At 40.5% G+C, this 23,906-nt stretch overlaps 1 protein-coding gene across 2 annotated transcripts in view; it reads left to right on the top strand.

Moving 5' to 3' along the window:
* The first annotated feature begins 741 nt into the window (after window positions 1-741).
* The window catches only part of RASA2 (RAS p21 protein activator 2), a 117,973-nt gene continuing 94,808 nt past the window's right edge, over window positions 742-23,906 (top strand). For both annotated transcript variants that reach the window (XM_026497158.4, XM_026497157.4), the window contains exon 1: window positions 742-928. In XM_026497158.4, coding sequence (XP_026352943.1) covers window positions 796-928 — 133 coding nt within the window. In that variant the 5' untranslated portion in view covers window positions 742-795. The remainder of the gene's footprint in view (window positions 929-23,906) is intronic.

Here is a 23,906-nt window from a genome sequence, read left to right as displayed (position 1 = left end):
ATTTACGAACGTCCTAGCGTCAATCAAATTTTTAGCAAGCCCACTGATGGGGGCTGGAGGGGATGGGACCCGATCTCTCTTCCCTCTGTTTCCGAAATACACAAGCGGTGGTAAGAGCTTCAGAATTTTTCCATGGGAGGATCTCCCGTGCTGCTCTCATGTTGTAATTGGGGGCTATGATTCTTTTTTTGAACCAGCTTTTGCAGAGCAGTGTTCTTACTTAAAAGTGAAGATCCGTGTGTGTGGTCGTGTGGCTTGCGGGTGGGGAGCATGAGGATGTTATTGGGGGAATCTCTAATACACCTCTTGGCTCTTTTTGAATAAGGTAGTTTTGAGGTCTCTCAACTGTCAAATTCCATTCTGTTTTCTTTCCACAGGGAGTTCCCTTGAGCGTTAGAAGCTGTGGAAGTCGGCTTGTGGTGGGGAGCCTAATTCCCAGAAGCATTTGGGGATCTCGAGAGGGCTGGGGTTTTCCCTCGTGGGGTTTCAGGGCTGCTCAGAGCCACGACTTGGAGCGCACTTGTCTAGCGCCTGGGCTTTTATGGGGCAAAGAGCAGGAAAGCCAGGACTTCGGTTCGCGCCTGGGCGGCTGAGGGTGAGGGTGGGGGTGGGGTGGGGGACGGGCGGCGACTGCAGGGACCCGGGTGGGGCGGGGGCGGGACAAGCGGGGCGGGGCGAGCCAGTCTGAGGCCCGGAGGCGGGGCCACGCGCGGCTCGCCCCAGCCCCGGCCGCCGCTGGGCTCCGCCTCGCCGGCTACGCAGGCGGCGGGGCTGCGGCACGGGCCGGGCGGCACCATGGCGGCGGCGGCGCCTGCTGCTGCGGCGGCTTCTTCCGAGGCGCCGGCGGCGACTGCGACGGCTGAGCCCGAGGCCGGGGACGGGGACAGTCGAGAAGTCCGAGTGCTGCAGAGCCTGCGGGGCAAGATCTGTAAGCAGGGGCCGGGCTGAAGGGACCCACCCGGCGGCGGCGGCCGCCGCCGCGGGGCTGAGGGGGCGGCGGGCGCGCGGGGGGTGGCGGCACCGAGCCGTGCTGGGATCGCGGGGCGAAGAGGGGACCTGGGCAGACGGGGCCCGGGGCCCGTGCCGGGGCCGGGCGAGGCGCGCGGGTGAGGCTGGAAGGGGGGTGTGTTGGGGGAGGCGTCGCCTCGACGGGGCGGCGTGGGCTGGGGCTGTCCTTGTCCGGAGGGAGTGGAGAGCCGGGAATTTGCGTGGAGGGGGCGCCCTGAGCAGCGCCGGCCTGAGGGGCTCGGCTTTGGGGCGCGGCCTGGACGTGGGGACGCCCCAGCCGGGGGCGGAGGCCGGGGGCGTGAGCCGGGGGCGTGAGGAGTTTCCGGCCGCCCTGGGACGCAGGCCTCCGGGCGGTGCGGGCGCCGGGGAGCGGCTCCGAGGTGGGAGCGGAGCGGTAATTACGGGAGGCGCGGCCGGAGGAGGAGGAGGAGGAGGGCGGGGAAGTGGGGCTGGCCCGAGGGGAGGGGGCTGCCTGCTTCCTGGGCTCAAGAGCCTGTGCGAGGTTGAAAAAGGCGCCCTGAGCTGGAGGAAACAGGCCGCCCTGGGACTCTGGTGACCGCCGCTCGGGGTGTTCGCAAGTGAGCGCGCCGGGAGGGGCTCGGGCCCGGACACCTGTACTCGCCCCACCTCGCTGCGGCGGGGACTTGGATCGAGAGACAGTGTGACTGACAGGGACTTAAGACAGGATGTAGTGGCTTCCTGTGAGCAGGTCTCAAAACACAGTCATCCAGCCCGCACTTAACCCACTTAATTCCTTTCCTTCTCGTGCATTTGTTACTTTTGTGAGTGAGCCATATTAGCTGACTTAATACAAAATTTTTGCTCAGAAGCTCTGAGCGTTACAATAGACCATTTGAATTCGGTCATTTGGACATTTGTTTTTAAAAAGTGACTGGGAGTCAGAGTTACAATTTTTTCACAGTAGTTTATTCAGAGGAAACGCCTTTTTTTTTTTTTTTTTTTTGCTATTTGTAAGATATATCAATAAAACTTATTTTTGCTTTTGTCAAAAATCATTTTTCTTTATTCAGTATTCTCAGAATGGAAATGTGCTTCATCTTTCAGGTAAATAACCCTTAGTAAGAGGAGTACTTTTTACTTTGTAAGAAGAAAATCGAATATATATTGCAATAAAATGGCTAACAATGCTCTTTGTTGCACAGGATGTGAAATTTTCCTCTTCCTGAATAGTGATATTAATTGAGCTTGGATTCTCTCTTTCCTCTTTTCAAGTTGCTCCCCTCTTCAAGTACTGAGATTTTATTAAATCTCAGAGGCTGTTATGTTAAATTTTCTCATCTTTTTGTTCCCAGAAGTAGTCCTAGGCAACTTAAGATCTTGAGTACAGTTCTCAAAACCTGGAAAATGACATCAGAGAAATAGATCTTGTCTATATCTAAGTTCCCAATATTAAAATTACTTTCTAGGATATAAAATCTTTTCAAAATTCAGATTAAGTCTTATATTTAATATTTACATATATCTAATTTAACATTTGGGAAAACTATAAATGGGCCAGAGTTGCCCCCTTGATCTAATTTTCCAAATTTTACCACTTTTACGTTTTAGTGTCACTTGATGCTATGCATTGTCCAGTGGAGCCTCACTGATTTATAGAGCTGCAGGTTATACTATGGAACATACATACATCTTGGAATTGAGAGTTAGGGTTGGGCTGTTTCCAGAAGGATTTAGCAGCCCTGCACCTTTACCTACTCCATAGCAAAGATACCACAATAGGAGATGTCACTGTGAGTGAAACTCAGACCTACAAATACAAAAACAACTTTGTTTCTGTGCCTTAGAACAATCCCACTACCCAGATTTGGAGATTGATCATCCAGTTGCTGGGAATGATACTACCACTTTACCCATAGTGGGGTATCATATTTGTTATTTCAGTCAGTTTCTTGCTTTTGGAATTGCTTGGCTTATAGCTCTGGTCACTATCTGGTTTTTAGAAAAAAATGTATTAGGATACTTATATATGAAGCTTTTCCTCACCTCCCTGTCCATTTCTTTGCCCTTCTTTTAGCTGGTATAATCCAGAGTTGGTTGACCTTCAGAACCCTGTGAAGAGATGCCTTTTTCTGTTTCCCTGAAACTGACATGTGTGTTTTACAGGGTGGGGGCTGGAGGGCTGGAGGAGTCATTAGCAGGTGCTAAAGTCACAGAAATGGGATGGTGGTGATTCTGACAATGAAGATACTAAGCAGCTTGAGGGTGTGGGTAACCAGGTCAGCTTTCCTTTTCACCATACTGGGATACCTCAGAGGAAAGCCTGATAGTACCCACTAGACTGGAGATGTGCTGGGAGATTTCAGACTGCTGTTTGAGATCCTCTAATCTCGGGAGTTAGAGCTCCATAGGGCTCAAAGTGAGCCTCAAAGGAACATCCTTTTTTGTAGAGCGATAGGACCCTTCAACTCCAAATCCTCCCAGCAAAAAGTGAGGATGGATTGGATTTATTTATCTTTAAAGTCCTAGAGATAATAGTCTACAGTCTTCTTTAGGGGTTTCATTCCAGTATTTGTTAATTTTATTATATCCTTCACAAGGTGAAATAACCAGATCGACAGATTGGAAACCCACTTTGTGGTCAGTTTCAATCAACTAACATTAGCAAATCCAGTGTTGCTGACAATATTTTGTCTTCTATGCTGATCCTCCATTCCCTGAGGTCGTTTTAGTGCCCTAGGAAACCATGGCCATTCCAAATGGTCAGCTTCCCTAATATTTAAGAGGCAGGTATGGTTGTTGAAGTCCTAGAGTTGTTGAATGAACTCTTGATAAAGGAAATTAAGTTACTACAGACTCCATCCTTTGGTGTGAACTGCCATGCAGTGAGTGGCCGGTATGCTTAGTACCTGAAGCACTTTTGCATTGCCCCCCACCCCAACACCCCACATACAAGCTAAAGAGAGGGATTGGAACTTTCTTCTTTGTACATTCAAGCTTCATGCTGTTATTTTACAGTGTCTTTTTGGTTAGGGCCTTTGCTTTTATCTAATGAAATTAGTTTGTAATCAGAATGTAGGAATGTTGCTGAAAGAGCCCATGCCACCTTGTTCCTGGGTTTACCTGCTCAGGGGAGACCAGAATCTGAGGATTGGTCTCCTCAGATTGGTACGCCAGCCAGATCTGAGGATTCGTTTGAATATTGAGATGTCCAGTACAGTGTGAGATCTGTGGGATCATGATGTGTCCCAGAACACACTTGGTCTCCTTGGTATCTCTAGACTGAATGATATAGGGCTTTTTGGGAAAGTAGGATCTGTGGGGTCTGGTTAAGGGCTTGAGTTTAGAAGCTTGGTCAGGTTAGTTACCTGACTTTCTTCTTTTAATTTCCAACTGTTAACCTTTTTGTGCCTCTGTATTCTTTTTTTTTTTTTTTTTTAAGATTTTATTTATTTTAGAGAGAGTGCCCATGTGCTGAAACCAGGAGTCGGATGCCTAACTGACTGAGCCACCCAGGCGCCCCTGTGCCTCTGTATTCTTGTTTGTATAATGGATATAATAAAAATACCTATCTCACAAGATTGATTTGAGAATTAAATAAATCCCCTTCTCTAGTCATTTCTCTCCTTCCCCCCAGGGGCTCGGTCAGACATGGACCATCTCTTGGGAAGGAATAAATAGGAGATAAAAATTAATCTTTATCTGATGTTCTTATCAACGCTTACTGGCATTTCCTGGTGTACAAAGCTGATTAAAATCAGAAGGACTGTATTCTGTTTCATACATTGTTAGTTATTAGTCATGTGATTTTAGGCAGCTCGCTTACCTTTTGAGCTTACCTTCCTCATCTTTAAAATGGGAATAATGCTTCATCACTAGCCATTTTGTACTTGTTGTTCCCTCTGCCTGGAAGTGTCTTTTTCCTTTCCTCCACCCCATACGTATGTCAGGGAACTCCTACACATCCTTCAAAAGCCTGCTGCATGTGATCTCCTGACCAAAGCCACCTTTGGGGCGGGGCACCACCACCCCCATCACTGGAGAGAATGTGTTAGGCCCTTGTACTGCTGGGGAGTTGTAATTCCTTGTCCTTATTCTAGCACATTTTATAGAAATTGTTTATTTTCCCCATTAGACTGCAAGCTCTTCCAGGGTAGAAGTTATTCCTTTTTTTTTTAAACTATCCCACTGTCAGCATAATGCCTGGGACATAATAGGCCTTTAGAAAATGCCCTACTTCTCACTATGTTATCCTGAGGAGGATTTGAAATACTAGATGTGAAACTGTTTTGTAAATTTTACGGATAAACTAGAAGATGATAGTATTGTTGAAAGAAAACTTCATGGGTCTGTGACAGGAAGTTCATCCCTTTCAAAATCACAGTGCCAATTGAGCTTATGTTTGAACGGATTCCAAAGTTGCCTCATTAGGAAAAGGATTACATTTTTCTAAATGCATGAGTGCTTATTATTAGGATATTTGAATATCGTTACCTGACTGTATTCCATGAATATTGTTACTAATTGGTCCTGGACCTGGAAAAGAAAAATCTCATAATTGTGCTTGATACAGTAAATGTTTTATTTGTCATGGAAGGTTGGAATTTTTTAGTAGTAAGGTATTAATCAAGACATTTTATTGATCCTGCAATAGAATTGAGAGAGATTAAAAAGTTTATTCATGCTAAGAATTTATTACTATCAGATATTTGAAATTAGATGAGTTATTTAATAAATTAATAGAGGGAAAGATTGCTTGAAGGTTTGTTCATACTAAGAATTCATTATTGTCAAAAATTTGAAATGAGATGATGAGTTATTTAGGAGCGAGGAAGAATCCGTCTTTCAGATGGATAGAAATGAGAGAAAAGAGTTCTTTGTAAAAGTTCACAGAGCAGTCTGCTAATCATTTGCTCTGAGGAAGACAGGAGGTAAACCTCAATGAGTTCATAGAGTTGTTGTTTTTTTCTTTTCTTTCTTTTTTTTTTTTTAACTTAGAACTCTTTGAATAGCTTCTAAGAGACTGTGGAACTAATGTAGCTGAAATAAAACTATCGTTTTATCCTTTAATCTTAGATGCCAATCCTATTTCCTTTTTAATGTGCTTTATGAGATTATTTGACAATAATATCAGATTACATGTTTTATTTACTAATAAAGTTCTGTTCTCTTTTAAGAGCTGCTGACAGTTTTGTTGTACAGTCATCACTTAATGTAAATTAAGACACTTTATATTATTAAGAAATTTTTTATGATTTGCCTTTGGTTTTGTGTGTTATCTCAGTCATCAAAAATCAGTAGCTAAAATAATATGCTTTATGATGTTATACCAATGTACATGCAAACATCGATGAACAATAATTGACAAATTTGTTATTGTGGACTTCGTTCTAGGAATATCATTAATGACAGAATGACTTTGGGCAAATCCTTTAACTTTGCCCAAAGACTCCCTATTTTTTCACTTGTGAAATGAGAGGTTTGGATGTGGTCTTTAACATCCCTTCTAGCACTAAGTCTTAGTTGCTTTTTAAATTGAGCCATTTGCTTTAAGACATTACATCAGATGCTTTTATTTTAATACTAAAATGTTTTTCCTATGTCTGTTTTGTATAAGATGCACGGTTTGAAATACTTTTCCAAGATTTTAGGTAATTTGAATCTTAAAAAAATTTTTTTCTGTGGCTATTAACTTATTCAACAGTACATAATATCGAGTGTCTGTTAGGACATTAGCCCCCTGCACTGTGAATTGAGCCTAGGCTGTGAATGGGATGTTTTTGGAAAAGCTCTTACTAGTTTATCCTTCAATCTGTACTAAACAGCAGTTGCTTTTAGATACCTGTATTCTTGAGAGAATTGCTGAGGTTTGGAGCTGGAAGATAGGGAACATATTGTGTCCCCTTATTTTACAAATGAAGAATTTGACACTCAGGTATTCCAAGTGTTACACAGTTAATGCCTGTGCCTGTTGAGCACTATTCCATTACTATCAAAGTTCTTTCTGAAATGCTAGGTAGAATGAATTCGTCATTAGTATGAATGTTGCAAATGTCCCACATTTAATATATGAGGATTGTATTGCCTGTAGTAATATATCCAGTAGTAGTAATACATTTTCACTGTGCCATCTACACACTCTCATCTGTTCCTTTTTTTTTTTTTTTTTAAGATTTTATTTATTTATTTGACAGAGAACACAAGCAGGGGGAGCAGCAGGCAGAGGGAGAGGGAGAAGCAGGCTCCCTGCTGAGTAAGGAGCCCAATGTGGGGCTCGATCCCAGGATCCTGAGATCATAACCTGAGCTGAAGGCAGATGCTTAACCGACTGAGCCACCCAGGCGCCCCTCATCTATTCCTTTTTTTTTTTAAGATTTTGTTTATTTGTCAGAGAGAGAGCGCGTGAGGGCACCTACAAGCAGGGGGAGGAGCAAGCCGGGGGAGGAACAAGCAGGGGGAGGAGCAGGCTCTCTGCTGAGCAAGGAGCCTGATATGGGACTGGATCCCAGGACCCCATGATCATGACCTGAGTCCAAGGAAGACGCTTGGCTGACTGAGCCACCGAGGGGTCCCTTTTTAAGAACTTTGTGAAGTGGTTAGGATTAGTGATGAAACTGTGCTTGTGACCTAGATGGAGATTGAGCCTGGTTGTTAACCTATTTGTGTCATGCTATAACTCAGCTGTTTTCAGTCCTGACTGCCTATCGATGTCACCTGTGAACTTAAAAAAATTCTGATGCCCAGGCTGTACTCTAGACCCACTGAATCAGAATTTCTGGGGTGGTACTTGGACATCTCTGAGTTTGAAATGTTCCGTAGCGGGGCTCCTGGGTGGCACAGCGGTTAAGCGTCTGCCTTCGGCTCAGGGCGTGATCTCCGCGTTATGGGATCGAGCCCCACATCAGGCTCCTCCGCTATGAGCCTGCTTCTTCCTCTCCCACTCCCCCTGCTTGTGTTCCCTCTCTCGCTGGCTGTCTCTCTGTCGAATGAATAAATAAAATCTTAAAAAAAAAAAAAAGAAATGTTCCATAGGGAGTGATAATGGACCCCTAAGATGGAGAACCTCTGCCTTTGCCAGTTGAACAGACTAGCCACAAACTACCCGAGTGTTAGCAACCTGCTGTGCATGACCATTTTTATGTATGTATGTATGTATGTATGAATGAGACAGAGAGAGAGTGTGGGTGAGCTCTGGAGGGGGAGGGGTGGGGGTAGAGAGAGAGGGAAAGAATCTTTTTTTTTTTTTTTTAAGATTTTATTTATTTGACAGATAGCCAGCGAGAGAGAGGGAACACAAGCAGGGGGAGTGGGAGAGGAAGAACCAGGCTCTCAGCAGAGGAGTCTGATGTGGGGCTCGATCCCAGGACCCCAGGATCACGCCCTGAGCCAAAGGCAGATGCTCAACGACTGAGCCACCCAGGTGCCCTGAGAGGGAAAGAATCTTAAGCAGGCTCCACTCGGGGCTCAGTCTCACAACCCTGAGATCATGACCTGTGCTGAAATCAAGAGTCAGCCGCTTAACCAACTGATCCACCCAGGAGCCCCTGTGTGTGACCATTTAAAGAGTACCAGTAGAAAGTGTGGTGTGATCACAGGGAGTTTTATTTGATTATTTTTTTAAAAAGATTTATTTATTTATTTGTTTGATTAGATAATACCAAGTACCTGGTACAAAACTGAAAAGGTACAAAAGAGTATACATTTAAAAGTAAGTTTTCTTACTTTTGTTGCCCCTAGCTGTTATTCCCTCTCCACTAGCAAGCATTACCAGTTTCTTGTCTGTGCTTATGGAGATTATTTAAGCATTTACAAACATAAGTGTAGGAGTATTGATCTCTCTTTCTGACCAACATACAAATTGTAGCAAAATATATACGTTGTTTGCCTCTTTTTTTTTTTGCACTTAGCAGTAGTAGCTTGAAGATTTGTGGTATCCATACGTATGGGGAGCTGCCTCTTTTTTTTTTTTAAACAGTTGCTTAATATTGCATCATCTGGATATACCACAGTTTATTTAACCAGTCCCCTATTGATGGACATGTAGGTTGTTTCCACTTTTTGCTATTACAAACAGTATTGCAATAAATAACCTTGTTGTTATGTCATTTTTGATATGAGTGCCTGTGTCTGTAGGATAAATTCCTCGATGTTAAATTGATGAATTGGTATGTGCATTTTTATTTTGGAAAGACAGTGCCAAATTGCTTTCCACAGAAACTATAGCAATTTTTGTTCCCACTGGCAATGAATGAATGCCTGTTTCTTTGCTCACATAGTGTGTATTTTAAAACGTCTTGATCTCTACTGGTCTGATGGAAAGGAACATTTGATTCGTAGTTTTAATTTGCACTTCTTCTGAATGAGTTTGAGGATCTCTTCATATTTTTAAGGGCCATTTTTATTTTCTTTTTTTTTAGTGAACTTGTTTATTTTGTTTGTCCTTTTTTTCTATTGGATTATCAGTCTTACTGATTTGTGCAAATGCTTTATGCAATAAGGAAGCTAGCTATTTTTTTTAATGGAAGGATGTTTAAAAATTTAGATGCTTTGGCTGATGCCTGCGTTTATTCTTGAGAAGTTGATTGTGAGATCCAGTGAGGGCAGTCAGTTTATTGGTTTCATCTGCTTATATAATTTCTGATATTAGAAGAGAGATGGAAAAAGAACTTGTTGAGGAAAGATAAGTATTTATAAACAGGAGTTAAGAGACAAATAGTAGATTGTGAGAGAATATTTACAGTAAATCCTATTAACAAAGAGAAAACACTTGCATAATACTTATTCTTTGCCAGATACTGTTTTAAAGCCCTTTAAGCATATTAAATTATTTATTTATTTATTTAAAAATATTTTGGGGCGCCTGGGTGGCTCAGTTGTTAAGTGTCTGCCTTCAGCTCAGGGCTTTCTCCCACCGTTCTGGGATCGAGCCCCACATCAGGCTCCTCTTCTGGGAGCCTGCTGCTTCCTCTCCCACTCCCCCTGCTTGTTTTCACTCTCTCGCTGCCTGTCTCTCTATCAAATAAATGAAATAAATCTTTTTTTAAAAATTATTTATTTATTTATTTATCTGAGAGAGAGAGAGAGCACAAGCCTGGGAGAGAGGCAGAGGGAGAGAGTGAGGGAGAAGCAGACTCCCCGCTGAGCAGGGAGCCTGATGTGGGGCTGGGATCATGTCCTGAACCAAAGGCAGATGCTTAACCGACTGAGCCACCCAGGCGCCCTGGCACATTAAATAATTTAATCCTCATCATAACTCTATAACATTTATTATCCACATTTTACATGTGGGGAAACAGAGGCACAAGAGAGCTAAACCAAGTAACTTGACCAAGATCAAACAGCTAGTGATTGGTGGAGTTGTCATTCAAACTGGGCAGGCTGGCTCCAGGGTCCAACCTCTTGCTCCTAACCTATATGCTGTACTGCCTCTGTATTTGTTAGTGTCCAGAATATATAAAAAGTTCATACAGATTTTAAAAAGGATAAGGGCATTAGAAGAATAAAAGATATGAATAGACATTTCACAGAAAGAGGTAAAAAAGGCCAGTAAACATAAGAAAATACTGGTAAGATTTAATAAAAATTAGGGGAATGCAAATTTTTAAAAGCTATGATTTTGTGAAAAAAGGAAAGCTTGTTAATTTCAGTATTTGGTGGGGGTTTAGGGAAGTAGGTAACTTTCCTCACTGTTGCTATGAACTTAAATGGGTAAAGCAGTGTTGGAGAGCATTTTGGCAAGATCTGTTGAAAATCTAAATGTATATTCCCTATGCATTTCTACTACATATCTACCCTGCAGAAACATTTGGACATTTGCAAAAGAGTTATATATAAAGGTGTTTAATGTTGCCTTGTTGGAGAAACAAACAATAGAGACAACTTAAGTGTGCATTGTAGGAAAATGGCTAGATAATATGTTAAATATTCCATAGCAGCTAAAAAGAATGAGGTGTGTCCAGAGTATGACAGGAAAGAACTTCAAGACGTATCATTTGAGTGAAAGGACCAAGTCGTTAGAATGGTAGGTGTTTTATCTTTTCTACGTGTTACATGGGAAAACGCACAGAAAGAGGTTTGAAAGGAGATAAAATGTTGGTTACCTCAGTAGTGGACAAAGTGAATTAGCCTTGCTTATAATGGTTTAATTTTCTATAGAGTATTTATATATTAGCTATGTTATGAAAAATGACTATATGTAAATGAATTTGGTACAATTTTAGTCCAAGCTCTCTTGCTCTGCGGTTGAAGACTATCCTATCTACAGAAATAAGGGTAGCCAAATGTTAGGCTTGGTAACTTTTTGAATGCCCCGGAAGTAAAGTCAAATTTTCTGTCAGGTTCTTTGGTAACCTTTTATTTTTATAGAATTTCAGACAAAAATTTGTAGGAGCAATATAGTGAAATCCCATATACTTTGCCTGTTTTCACCAATTGTTTTTGTTAAAAAAGTTGACTTTTTAAAAAATTCAGTGTTTCAGAGGAATGAGGTAAAAAGAATAATTTTTATCCTTTAAAATATTATAACACTTGTATGAGTGGTGAGGAACCTCTTAGTTTTGAATTTGAACAATTTTATATAAAATTTTCTTAGTGGATAGGGGAAGTGAAAAAAAATTTTGAATATATTTGTTCTTTTCCACGTACTATGTTAGTATACTTTGGAAATTATTTCATTTAATCCAAATTCATGAAAAAGATTGTATGCCAACAAAAAGGTTTTTTTGCTCAGAGTTTAAAAAGTCAGAGCCAGGTTTTCAGAAGGTCTGTAAGTTACCAAGGTCACTGTCCGTTTGTTTTCCTATTTGCCTGTCAGATGGTATATTCAAAAGAACTGATGTGTATATTTCTTTTATCAGAAGTTGATAATTATCCCTAAATTGGTTATGGTCTAATATAATGGATAGTCAATAAAAGTAGAATGTTGGGATGCTATAAAAATTTATCTTTAATACTGTTTAGAGAATTTACAAAAAATGTTACTCTTCTCTCTGCCTGACTATGCTCATGTGCTTTTGTCTGTGCATGTAAATGGTTCTCCTAGAACACATAACATGTATATACTTGTACATGCACATTTGTAGGTACAATTTATTTATATCTGGGTGCTACTTTTTTTTTAAGTACTGGATCATAATGAGTCCCATTTTGCATTTGGGCCACCAGGATGCCATTATCAGAAATAGCTACCATGTCCCATTTGTGTGCTATCCATGTAGCCCTTAGTTTTGCCACCACCTGGCTTTTCATTTGCTTGCCATACTGGGTTCTGTTGGTCAGTTTAGGAGACTTGCTAAGCTTCATGTAGCTGTAGGGACCATTGGCTTATTCTAGGAGAGATTCCTACCATATGTGCTTCAAAGTTTGGTTTGCTACTTGAGAAAGGGGCCATAGGGAGCTTAGGAATCAGCACACGTTCAAAAGTGAAACCTGAAGTGGGTAAGACAAACTACAGGAAGATCCTGCCCGCAACTTGGTGACGTATCTGTATAACCCATGGACACTTCTGGCAATATCTTGCAAAACTTGCCTTTTTATGTAGTTTCCTAACTTATTGTTCTGGACTAAACTTCAGTGAGAGGTGATTAATATGATAGCAATATAGATAACTGTATGATAATTGTCATGCATATGACTTGTGTAAAGCAAGAGGCTCCTAATTATATTCTGTAGACTTTTCCACTGAGGAGTTGCATCTTACCTACTAGGACATTTTTGAGGAGTTGCCCTGGAGTTTATGTTTTAACCTTGACTTTATGCTTTCTCAAGAATTGTACTTGCAGGGGCGCCTGGGTGGCTCAATCAGTGGAGGGTCCAATTCTTGATTTCAGCTCAGGTCATGATCTCAGGGTCATGGGATCCAGCCCTGCGTTGGGCTCCGTGCTCAACAGGGAGTCCGCTTGGGATTCTCTCCCTCTGCTCCTTCACCGCACCTCTCTCTCTCTGTCTCTAAAATAAATAAAATAAACCTTAAAAAAAAAAAGTTTACTTGTATATTGTTGATGTTTGATAGGCACAAAACAAGTTCTTTGCTCACTGCATCTAGGCTACCCCTCTAAACTCTGCTGGATTCCTGGAGCCATTTGCCCACTCAAGTGCTTGCTTAGTGGTATTACCTTGCTTTTAGGCATGTTGATGATTACACAGTGCTTTATTTTTACGATGGAATAGGAGTTCATGTTACTGAAACTATTATTCCTGATTTCTTTAACCTTCCAGGTTCCATGTTAATATTATAGTGCCTGTTGTTAAGCAGAACCAGATTTCTGTTAGGGATTATGCAGTGTGTTGATTTTTTACAATTTGTCAGTTGAATGAGATTATAGAATCTCAGATTATATATTTTAAAGATAATTTATCATTTACTGGGAGTGAGAAAAATTGCTGACAATCTAGTTATCTCATCATCTTAAATTATGCATGAAAAGCCCTACCCTACTGAGTAGGAGATACTCCAGCAGTCACCATTGCTTATTGGTACCATTTCTCATCCTGTGCCTGAATAATATCACAAATGTATAACTTCCCAGTGGTGCTTTCCGGGTGACAGCTAAGGAGGGAAATAGCTTCGTAACCTTTTTCTCCTCAGCAGTTTTTAGGCACCTCGCCCACTTTTCGTTACCAAACACCTAATACTTTGAAGAGGGTGAATAGGAGACTCTTGGGAAGGTCAGGTGTGATTATGGCAGTTCTTCTCATGTAAGATTTCTTTATCCTATACAAAGTATTTGTTAGATATATAGAAATCAAATGAATGCTAAATGGTAGTGTAGCATGTTGAAAGCATAGTTTTCTGCAACTTTTCTAGAAATCACCTAACCTTTCTGAGCCTTAGTTTCCTCTTCTATATGTTTGGAATTATGGTCTTTCTATCTTTCAAAGGGGTTGTGAAAAGATTGGATGACTTAGTACTGCTGGCACGTGGTACTGTTAAGTATGGGCTGTAACATAAGCTGTAGTGATACTGGGTAAAGTATATTTTCAGAGTTTTGTTGATGAACAGTTTATTTATGTGTACCTCTTATCTTGTCGTAGAAATAAAAATTGAACTTTATAAGAAAATTTGAAAGACCTTATAAATGCTAACATATAGGATTATCTTATTGTGCATAATTAAATAGCATAACACATTTTAATTTTATACTAAACTTGTCAACAATGAAGCTGTATATATTCTTAAGTGCATATTTGATTGATTCTTCTTCACTGTTTTTTTGTTGTTGTGGATATAAATGATAAAGTTTGCATATTTTTTTCTTTTCCCCATCTAAAGTTCTAGTCCTCGGTTCAGCTTGCTGTTCCCGTTGTTAGAACATCATATCCTGAGTCACACGGGCCAAATTCTGTCAATTCTGTCTCTGTAGTAATTTCTTCCAGTTTTCTTTTTCCTCCCATTGCGCTTTCAGTACCTTAGTTTAGGCCCTGTAACTGTCAGAGTAACTTTCCTGAAGCATAGATCCAACCACACAGAAACTTTTAGTGACCCTCGTTGCCTAGCATGGCGTTTCAGATTCTGTTGATTCCACCCTTTCTTTACAGTCTTATCTCTTCCTATTCCCCTTTCATCTTCCTTTATGCTTTAGCCAGTTTGTACTATTCACTGCCTCCTTGGAGGTGCTCCTTTTGTTCTCACCTTCAGAACTTGTGCCTTACTCCTGGAGTGTAATCCCTCTACCCCCCATTTCTATATTTGGGGGAAAAAAATCACTCAGGGGAAATTACTATGAAGATCATGAAGTAATGTATATGAAGGCCCTTAAGAAACATCTGCTGTATATAATGTATATATTAATTTATTCAGTAAATGGTATCTACTATGATTCAGCTTTCTTCTCACCCCAAGTAATCTTTTTTTAGGATCATCTTGTTCAGGACCCTGGTTTGCAATTTCTTAGGGGTTTATCGCCCTGGGATCTGTTTCGGTTCTTAACTTTGTATCCTTTCAAATATACTTGGGCTTCAGGGTACCTTAGGATAATTTCAGAAAGGAATAGGTGTCTATTCCTCTCAGCACTGCTGTATTCAGAAAGACATTGAAAGTGAAAAGAAAAGACTAGGCTTTAGAATTTGATTTCTGTCAAATCACCTTACTAGCCAATGTACCTGTGAATTTTTGGGGGGGGGGTTTGTTTTAATTTATAAAAGGAAACAGTAATGCTTCTCAGGGTCATTGTACACATTAAACAAGATATTTGAGAAAATATTTAGCACTGTCTTGACTACTTGATAAATATTTGTCATCTTCTCTTACTTCCGAGTATCGTCCTCCTCTGGGACACACACAGACACACATACAAACCTACAAGTATAAGTGCACACACCACCACCCACATACACATAAGCACATATGTACAAACTCACGTACATGTCTAGAAGCAGATACACCAGAATCTCTACCTCCTAGCCTGGTATTTGGAATTCTAGTCCTATGTAAAATTTGTATGGTAGAAACTGCATACTATCTAGTGACCTTTGCATAGAACCATTGATCTTGTACACAGAGAGTTGGCATCTTTTCATTTTTGTTAATCTAAGTTATCAGTTTTGATTCCCAGTGGTGTTTATCTTCTTGGTTTAAATTGTTTGCTTTTTGCCAATGACTGAAAGCACTGTTTTCTCTAAAATATTTACTTGTCTCCCTCTTCCTTCAGGTATTTGTGCAGAAGTTACCTTCTCAGTGGAACCTTCTGGGCCGTGCCCCCCTCGCCCCCCCCATTTATGTGATGATTCATTCCTGCCTAACACTTAATTAGTAACACATCATCTTTACTTATTTATTGTCTGTCCATTTGTGTTAGCTCTCAATGAGAACACAGTTTTGTCTGCTTTTCTCACTCTTCTATCTCGAGCATCTTAGTGTAGTTACTCAGTAAATATTTGAATGTGTGAATTTCAGGATAGGTTTGTTTTCAGTATGATATCTCTGTGTTAACACTGTAAGGGTTCTTATATTTCGTGCTTTTGATAACTATATAGGAAACTTTTTTTTAACCTTTGGTACAGTTGACATAGATCAACTTACATCAACTGGAAAAAAGATATATGCAATTTTATAATTTGTGATGTGATATTAGAACTTCCTTTTTGTCCATGCTAAAATTCTACACACATGCACACTCATACTTAACTTAGTAGATATATTTCATTATCTATCATAAGCAAAGCATGGTGCTAAGAACTGGTGCCTTCCTTTGAGAAGTTTGTAATTCAGTGGTGAAATGTATAGCTGTCTCCTTTGCTAGTTCCTTCTCATCTCTACTAACTCAAAATGGTTAGAGAGTTTTAAGGCTGTCTTTAAATCTCTTTTTTTTTAAATCCATATTTACTCTCCTTTTGATCTTGTATAGTCTTGTGGTTTTATAAATATTATGTACTTACTGATGATTCTAAAATTTTCCCACAGCCAGGACTTCTTTGTCCTGTTGACATCTACACTTGGATGTATAATTGGCATCTCAGACTTAAGATGCCTAATACAAACTGTTGATCTCCCTCTCACAACAAGAGGCTCCTCCTTCTGGGAAATGACATCTCTGTTCATCCCTCTGTTTAGGCTGAAACTCTAAGAAGTCTTCCATAACCCCTTTTTCTATCATACCCACATCCAGAATATAAAAAATCCTCTTGGCTCCATCTTCAAAAATATGCCCAGTTGACCACTTCTCTCCATGCCAGGATTGCTCCCTGGTCTAAGTTATCTGTAATCAAGGTCATTACAGTAGTCTTCTAGCTACTTTCCTGCTTCCACCCCTTCCCCTCTGCAGTGATTCTTCTTTTTTTTTTTTTTTTTTTTTTAAAGATTTTATTTATTTATTCGACAGAGATAGAGACAGCCAGCGAGAGAGGGAACACAAGCAGGGGGAGTGGGAGAGGAAGAAGCAGGCTCCCAGCAGAAGAGCCTGATGTGGGGCTCGATCCCAGATCGCCGGGATCACGCCCTGAGCCGAAGGCAGACGCTTAACCGCTGTGCCACCCAGGCGCCCCTGCAGTGATTCTTCTAAAACAAAAGTTAGATCATGCCTTTCTTCTGCTTAAAATCTTTCAGTAGCTTTCCATGTCGCTCAGAAAAACCCAAGACTTTCCTATTTAACCTGCTTCTTTCCTTAACCCTACCTCATCTCTTACTGTTTCCTCCCTCTTCCCACTTTGCTTATTGTTTTACAGCCATACTGGCCTCCTAGCTATCCCTTCAGTGTGCCAAACTGTCCTTTCTAGGGCCTTTGCATGTTTTATTCTTTCTGCCTGTTCCTCTCTTTCCCCAGATAATCTATCTACATCGCTCATTTCCTCATTGATGTCTTTCAGGTATCTGCTCAAATATCTTAATAGAAAGGCCTTCCTTGATTCCCTATATAAAATAACATTGCTCTCCTCCTTCTCTTTGCCCTTTGGGTCTGGCATTCCCTAACTCTCTTACCCTACTTTGTTTTCTTCCAAGGCAATAAATACTACATACTTACTGAAGAGTTTATGATGTTTGTCTCCCCTGTCTAGATTGTACAACAGTTCCATGTGGGCAGAGACTTACTTCTATTCATTGTTATATCCCCTGCATTTAAAAAAGTGCCTGGCATGTTGTAGGCACTTAATTTTATTTGTTGAATGAAATGCAACAAGTGCAATACAATACGATCATTGTAGTTGAAGTACATGTAAGATGCAGTAGGGAATAGAGGAAAGAGTGACATGACTACCTAGGAGTTGAGGGAAGAATCTACAAACAAAGATGCCTTTAAGCAGAACTTTTTGGAAAAAAAAAACAGGTAAGAGCATTCCATACAATGAAAATAGCATTGCAGGTGTACAGAGGCATGAGAGAACACAGTGTTCAAGGAACCAAAAGTATAGTACTGTTGGAGCATAACTTGTGGGGGTAAAGATTAAATAAGTAGATGAGGCCAAACGTAGTAGACAATACCAGACCGTGAAGGGTCTTTTGATTTTTATCCTGCAAGGTAGGTAGTGTGGAGACACTGAAGACGTTTGAGAAAGGGCGTACATATGTTTACATGTTAAAAGGTAAGTGGCAACAGTGTGAAGGATGGGGAGCAAAGCTAATTTCAGCATTTTATTTAACATATATGTGATGTTGCAGGGTACATATGATGCAGAGAAACAATTACTTTGGCGTGAATGGGCAAGAGGCTATTTATTTTATGGTTGGACGAAACCACTAATGTGTAGTGTGAAAGTTCAGTTCTTGGCATATTTGCGGTATATCTGTAAGGGAGAAGAAATGCCCAGTGGAGGATTAGTTTATCAGCTATAATTTCAATAAGAAATGGTGTTGCTCCAGTATAAAAGATGTTGTGCTTGAAAGCCAGCCTCCTTTCTTCATAGAGGAACGACTGTTTTGTCAATAAAATACCGCCTGATCTTGATTAATTGTTGAAGGAAATAGTGACAGTTATAAATATAATCAGATCTGTACTATTTGCTATAGGGCCAGCGCAGCTACCTTGTAGGACAAATATCTGTCTTTTCATATTGTAATACCCTGATATGCACAGAACTCTTAAAAATGAGGGATAAGCTAAAAATATTTCCTTTTTTCATTCAGTTGCAAGTAAACCCATTTTCGTTATTTCAGTTCTCTTGCTCAAGTATCATATTTTAGCAATATATTGAATGTTTTGAATACTTTAATCTTATTACTTTAGGGTCAAGATCCAATACGTAAATTTAAGGGTGAGATGGAGGTACCCAAAATGGGCTACATGGTGTCAGTATTGAGAATTTGGCACTCCCCAATTCATCAACGTGGTACTGTATTATGGAGCATATTTTTAAAAACACATCCAAATACTGCAGTAGGAAATGATGAAATGTTGTCAGAGGCAGATATAACAATACAAAGAATTAAGATCCATTTGTCTCCATTTCCCAAGTCAAAGCATTCGCTTTTTGAGCGTGCTGTGCTATTCAACTCATTATCTAATGGAACAATAAAGGTAGTTTTCGGTGAGGTATTGCTTTATAATTTCTGAGTCCATGTTTGATCCAGATAGCCACATGTAGCTGAAAGATTTACCAAACTCTGATGGTCAGTAATGTGAGATGCGATTTTATTAATTTGTTAGAAATAAAGGCTAAAAAACAAACCAGTCAGGATTAGGTTACAGAATCAACTCTAGCTAGTTTAAGCAGAAGGAGACTTAGTAAAGATTTTAGGGGTGTCTACATGGCTCAGTTGGTTAAGTGTCCGACTCTTGATCTCAGGTTTGTGAGTTCAAGCCCTGTGTTGGGTTCCACACTGAGCGTGGAGCCTACTTTAAAAAAAATTTTTTTTGGGGGGGGGCGCCTGGGTGGCGCAGTCGTTAAGCGTCTGCCTTCGGCTCAGGGCGTGATCCCGGCGTTATGGGATCAAGCCCCACATCAGGCTCCTCTACTGTGAGCCTGCTTCTTCCTCTCCCACTCCCCCTGCTTGTGTTCCCTCTCTCGCTGGCTGTCTCTATCTCTTCAAAAAAATAAAAATAAAAATCTTAAAAAAAAATTTTTTTTAAGTGGTTTATAAAATTGTTAGAAATTCTGACTGAAGAAATATAGTTTGAACTCTCATGGATGAAATTCTAATGCCACATTGCAGCTGAGCTACCAAGGGAGTTACTACCTCTTTTAGAATCAGAAAGGTACCTGCAGAATTGGGAAGCTGTAACTTACTTTTAACTGTTTGAGAACCTTGCCACCTCTGCTGTGATCAGGAACCTGCCACCATTAGCAAGCAGCCATCTTCATCAGTAAGCTGTTGTCGCCATTCCTGGCTCTAGAGCCAGGCCACACCTGTTATAACCTGTATGATAGAATGGGTGCCTTGTGCCCTTCTTGACATCCATGAAATCTGTGACAAGGGGCGCCTGGGTGGCACAGCAGTTAAGCGTCTGCCTTCGGCTCAGGGCGTGATCCCGGCGTTGCAGGATCGAGGCCCACATCAGGCTCCTCCACTGGGAGCCTGCTTCTTCCTCTCCCACTCCCCCTGCTTGTGTTCCCTCTCTCGCTGGCTGTCTCTATCTCTGTTAAATAAATAAATAAAATCTTTAAAAAAAAAATCTGTGACTGGATAGAAGGACTTCAGAAAACACTGCTGCACAAAACTTGTATATCTCTGTGACAGTGCTTAATAGTAGCAGCAGCCTCAATACAGCCTCCCTTCTCTTCTCTCCACATTTCTAGTGAATGCATCTGATTGGTGGAATTTAAATCATATCCACAACCCTAGCAAGAAAGACTGGGGAATGTAGTTTTTAGCTTTCTAGTCTCTGCAGTACAGAAAGTCATATACCAAAGGATGTTGAAATGGATGATGACCACTGATTTACCATATCTACCACAGATATAGATCCTGATTCTCCTTAAGGCTAGCCATTACCAAACGGTCCATATAGATAAATTGAGAAAGATTACAAATAATGCTATCAAATAATGTTGAGAAACTTTTAAGTATTTGTTTTTCAGTATATTTTTATTATTTATAATGATGTTAAAAATATCTAAAATTTGTGCTCCACCTATATGATAAATATAGTGGTCTCTGGATGCCAAAAGTTTCTTTAAGTGTTAATAGGTAGATGAAAAGTCTGAACGAGGGAATAACAAAACCGTCAGAATGGGTTATCTAACGGAAATGGGTTAAAAAGAAATGGGTTATCTATCTGAGGAAGGTTTGGTGTTATCAAATACTGAAGCATGATCGAATACGGTGGGATCTGACAGCAGTCATTTGATTTGGTGGTACTTAATGTTGTTAGCGTTCTAGGGATGCCTGGGTGGCTCAGTTAAGCCTCCAACTCTTGGTTTTGGCTCAGGTCATGACCTTGGGGTGGTAGGATCCAGCCCCACCTCAGGCTCCGTGCTCAGCAAAGAGTCTGCTTGAGATTCTCTCTCCCTTTGCCCCTCCCCCTGCTTGCATGTGCGTGTGCTCTCTCTTCCAAATAAATAAAATACTAAAAAAAGGTATTACTAGTGTTCTTGAAGGTTCTAGTAAAGAAATAGAATCAGAGGCCAAATTGCAGTTTCAGGCTGTGAGTAGGAAGTTTTGAAAGGATTGGAGCAGAGGTTATAGAATAAGTTGTCAAGGAGCAGTAGTTATATTTCTTTCCTTCCTTCTTTCCTTCCTCCCTCCCTTCCTTCCTTCCTTCCTTCCTTCCTTCCTTCCTTCCTTCCTTCCTATAATTAGAACATAGGTGAGGCCCCTATGCAAATACCACACAGGAGACAAGTACAGCCTTTCAAAGTTCCTCACTTTTGTCTGTGTAGCTTGATGTGAAGTGTGTACTATTAAGATAATCTCTTTCTGCTTAGAGATATAATGGGTGCAACATTTTTTATTAGTTCTCTAACCATTCATTATTTCACTTTCAATTATTTTTGTATAGAATGGCAGTTAATTATTTTGATTTATGTTTTTTTATAAAGTGCCAGTTAATTACTGTAGTTTAACGTGTTGGTAGCTGACTTAATCAGCATATTTGTATGATTAGTGAACTGGACATTGATTGGATGAATTCACCTTCAGTGTAGTTTATTTAAACATAGCTTTAGTGACAGATATTCAGTGAGTACAGATTATGGTAACTGCTTTTATAGGAAATAATGTTGAGTGTGCTACGTATATTACATAGATCTTAACATTTTTATTTACTCTAAGTAAATATATGATAACGGCAAGTTCATTGGATTCTGCACACAAAATAATCCCTGTTACTCCCCCCACAAAATGGTGGGTGGTAGAATAGGTATACATTTATACAATGTGGTTTTCTTACATTGCACTTATGTGATGGAAATGGGAACCTGTTCAAGGGCAGTGATTTAGTGTCCCAGATTCCCTCATTAGACATAGAGCATGTTTATTATGATTTAATTCCTAATTTGTTTACATTCTAGGCCCTTTATGGTGACCTAGTTGGATTTGGGGTTAAAAAAACAAAACAAAACACTGTGGATTATATAAAGAGAGGAAACATCAAAGAAGAAGAAAAGACGTAAAGGAGAAGAAGGTTGAGAGTAATGAAAACAGAATTGGTAGACAGTGTTGTGGAATGAGAGTGAGGGAATTGGGTAGGGAGAGCTCAGAAGATGGATGAGATTTGAATAAGAGAAGGACATCTAGTCTTTAGGAAGAGGAAAATGGAGGGACACAAATTCAAATATATATTAGTTTTTCCTGTTTGGAAACTGGTTTATTTGTAACAGCCAACCCATATTAGTCAATTTTTGAATCATTTGAAAGATTCCTGATTCTGACTTGAGTTGAACATAGTATGTTTATTCTGTTTAAGTGATAACTTGATTTTTTTAAATCTCTCAATGGCAAACTTAATGAGTCTCATGCTCTACCACTGACTTTCTCATTGAAATAAAAAAATGGTTTATTGAGTTTTTCATAGGTGCTGCTTAAGTTTCTGATAGGCTTTGTTAAAATACATTGGTTTAATTGGCCTTTAGTTTTAAAGTTGATAAGCCGACAGAGACTCGACTTTATCTAGCCCAAATTGTCCTCAGGAAAGCTATGTTTTGGTAATTTCTCTGAAGCCATTTAGCCATTTAGTACTATTGGTAAAACAGGAATGTTAGTTTCATGATTCTTAGGGCAGTGCTATTTCCCTTATGCCAACTGCCTTCCTTTCCTAATTGAATACACATTTCTGTGTGCTTTTGGCCCATGGAGGAACTTCAAAACTAGACTTACTAGCTTCTTTTTTTTTTTTTTTAAAGATTTTATTTATTTATTCGACAGAGATAGAGACAGCCAGCGAGAGAGGGAACACAAGCAGGGGGAGTGGGAGAGGAAGAAGCAGGCTCATAGCGGAGGAGCCCGATGTGGGGCTCGATCCCGGATTGCCGGGATCACGCCCTGAGCCGAAGGCAGACGCTCAAACGCTGTGCCACTCAGGCGCCCCTAGACTTACTAGCTTCTTTAATATTCATTTAAGAAATATTTCTCAAGTGTCCACTGTATGACAGTCATGATTTAGGTTTTGGTGATTAACCAGTTCTCGGGCCTCAAGAATGAGAGATGCAGGAGATAAATATGTAAAAATTACTCGTTTCAGATGGTTATAAATGCTCTCAAGAAAACAGAGAAATAGACTATGGTAGCAGGATTATCTACTTCAGACAGAATAGTCAGAGAAGCTTTCTCTGAGGAAGTGACATTTAAGCTGAGACCTGAATGATAAGTAGAGCCAGCCGTGTGAAGTTGTAGGATTAGAGCATTCTAGGCAGAGGCCCTAAGCTTGAATGAACTCGGCATAGTTGATGAATGGAAAAAGGGTGAACACTGAGAAGAGTGGGAAGAGGCCAGAGAAGAGAGGACAGTGGGGCAATGTAGACCATGAAAATGGGAATTTAGAAATGGGATTGTGTTCTCAGTGAAATGGAATGGTTTTGGAGCAGGGGAGTGACTGCCCTGAAGAATATGATCACACTGTTTGGTGGAGAGTGGGTTTTAGGAGGATACCAGTGAGGGCAAGAAGTAGTTGGGTTTGGGATATATTTTGGAGGTTTGTTGGATTTAGTGCTGGACTGGATGTGGGGGAGGTTTTGGGAGGATGAGAAAAAGAGGAAAATGGTGGTAGACTGCATGTTTTAGGGGAGGAAATCAGATGGTTTGTCTAGGACTTGTTAAATTTGAGATGCCTACTGGATATCCAAGGAGGCAGTTGGATATTCACGTCTAGCGTTGAGGAGGAGAATCAGGTCTGAAAATGCAGACCTAAGACGCATCAACACCATACTGAAGGAGTTTGCACAGGGAAAGAAGAGAAGATGGTCCAGAACTGAGCCCTGAAGCATTGCAACATTTAGAGGTGAGGAGGGAAAGAAATAGGCAGAGGGCCAGGGATATAGGAGGAAAGCCAGAAATAGTGTATTGTGGGAGCCAAGAAAAGGGCATTTTAAAGGAGGCATGTTAGTATTCACTTCTACTAAATAGTGCCACCAGA

This window comes from Ursus arctos, unplaced genomic scaffold (assembly GCF_023065955.2).
Source record: "Ursus arctos isolate Adak ecotype North America unplaced genomic scaffold, UrsArc2.0 scaffold_20, whole genome shotgun sequence".
Classification (NCBI taxonomy): Eukaryota; Metazoa; Chordata; class Mammalia; order Carnivora; family Ursidae; genus Ursus; species Ursus arctos.
Note: the sequence above shows the minus strand (reverse complement) of the source record. Positions and strands in the feature narration are given on the sequence as shown.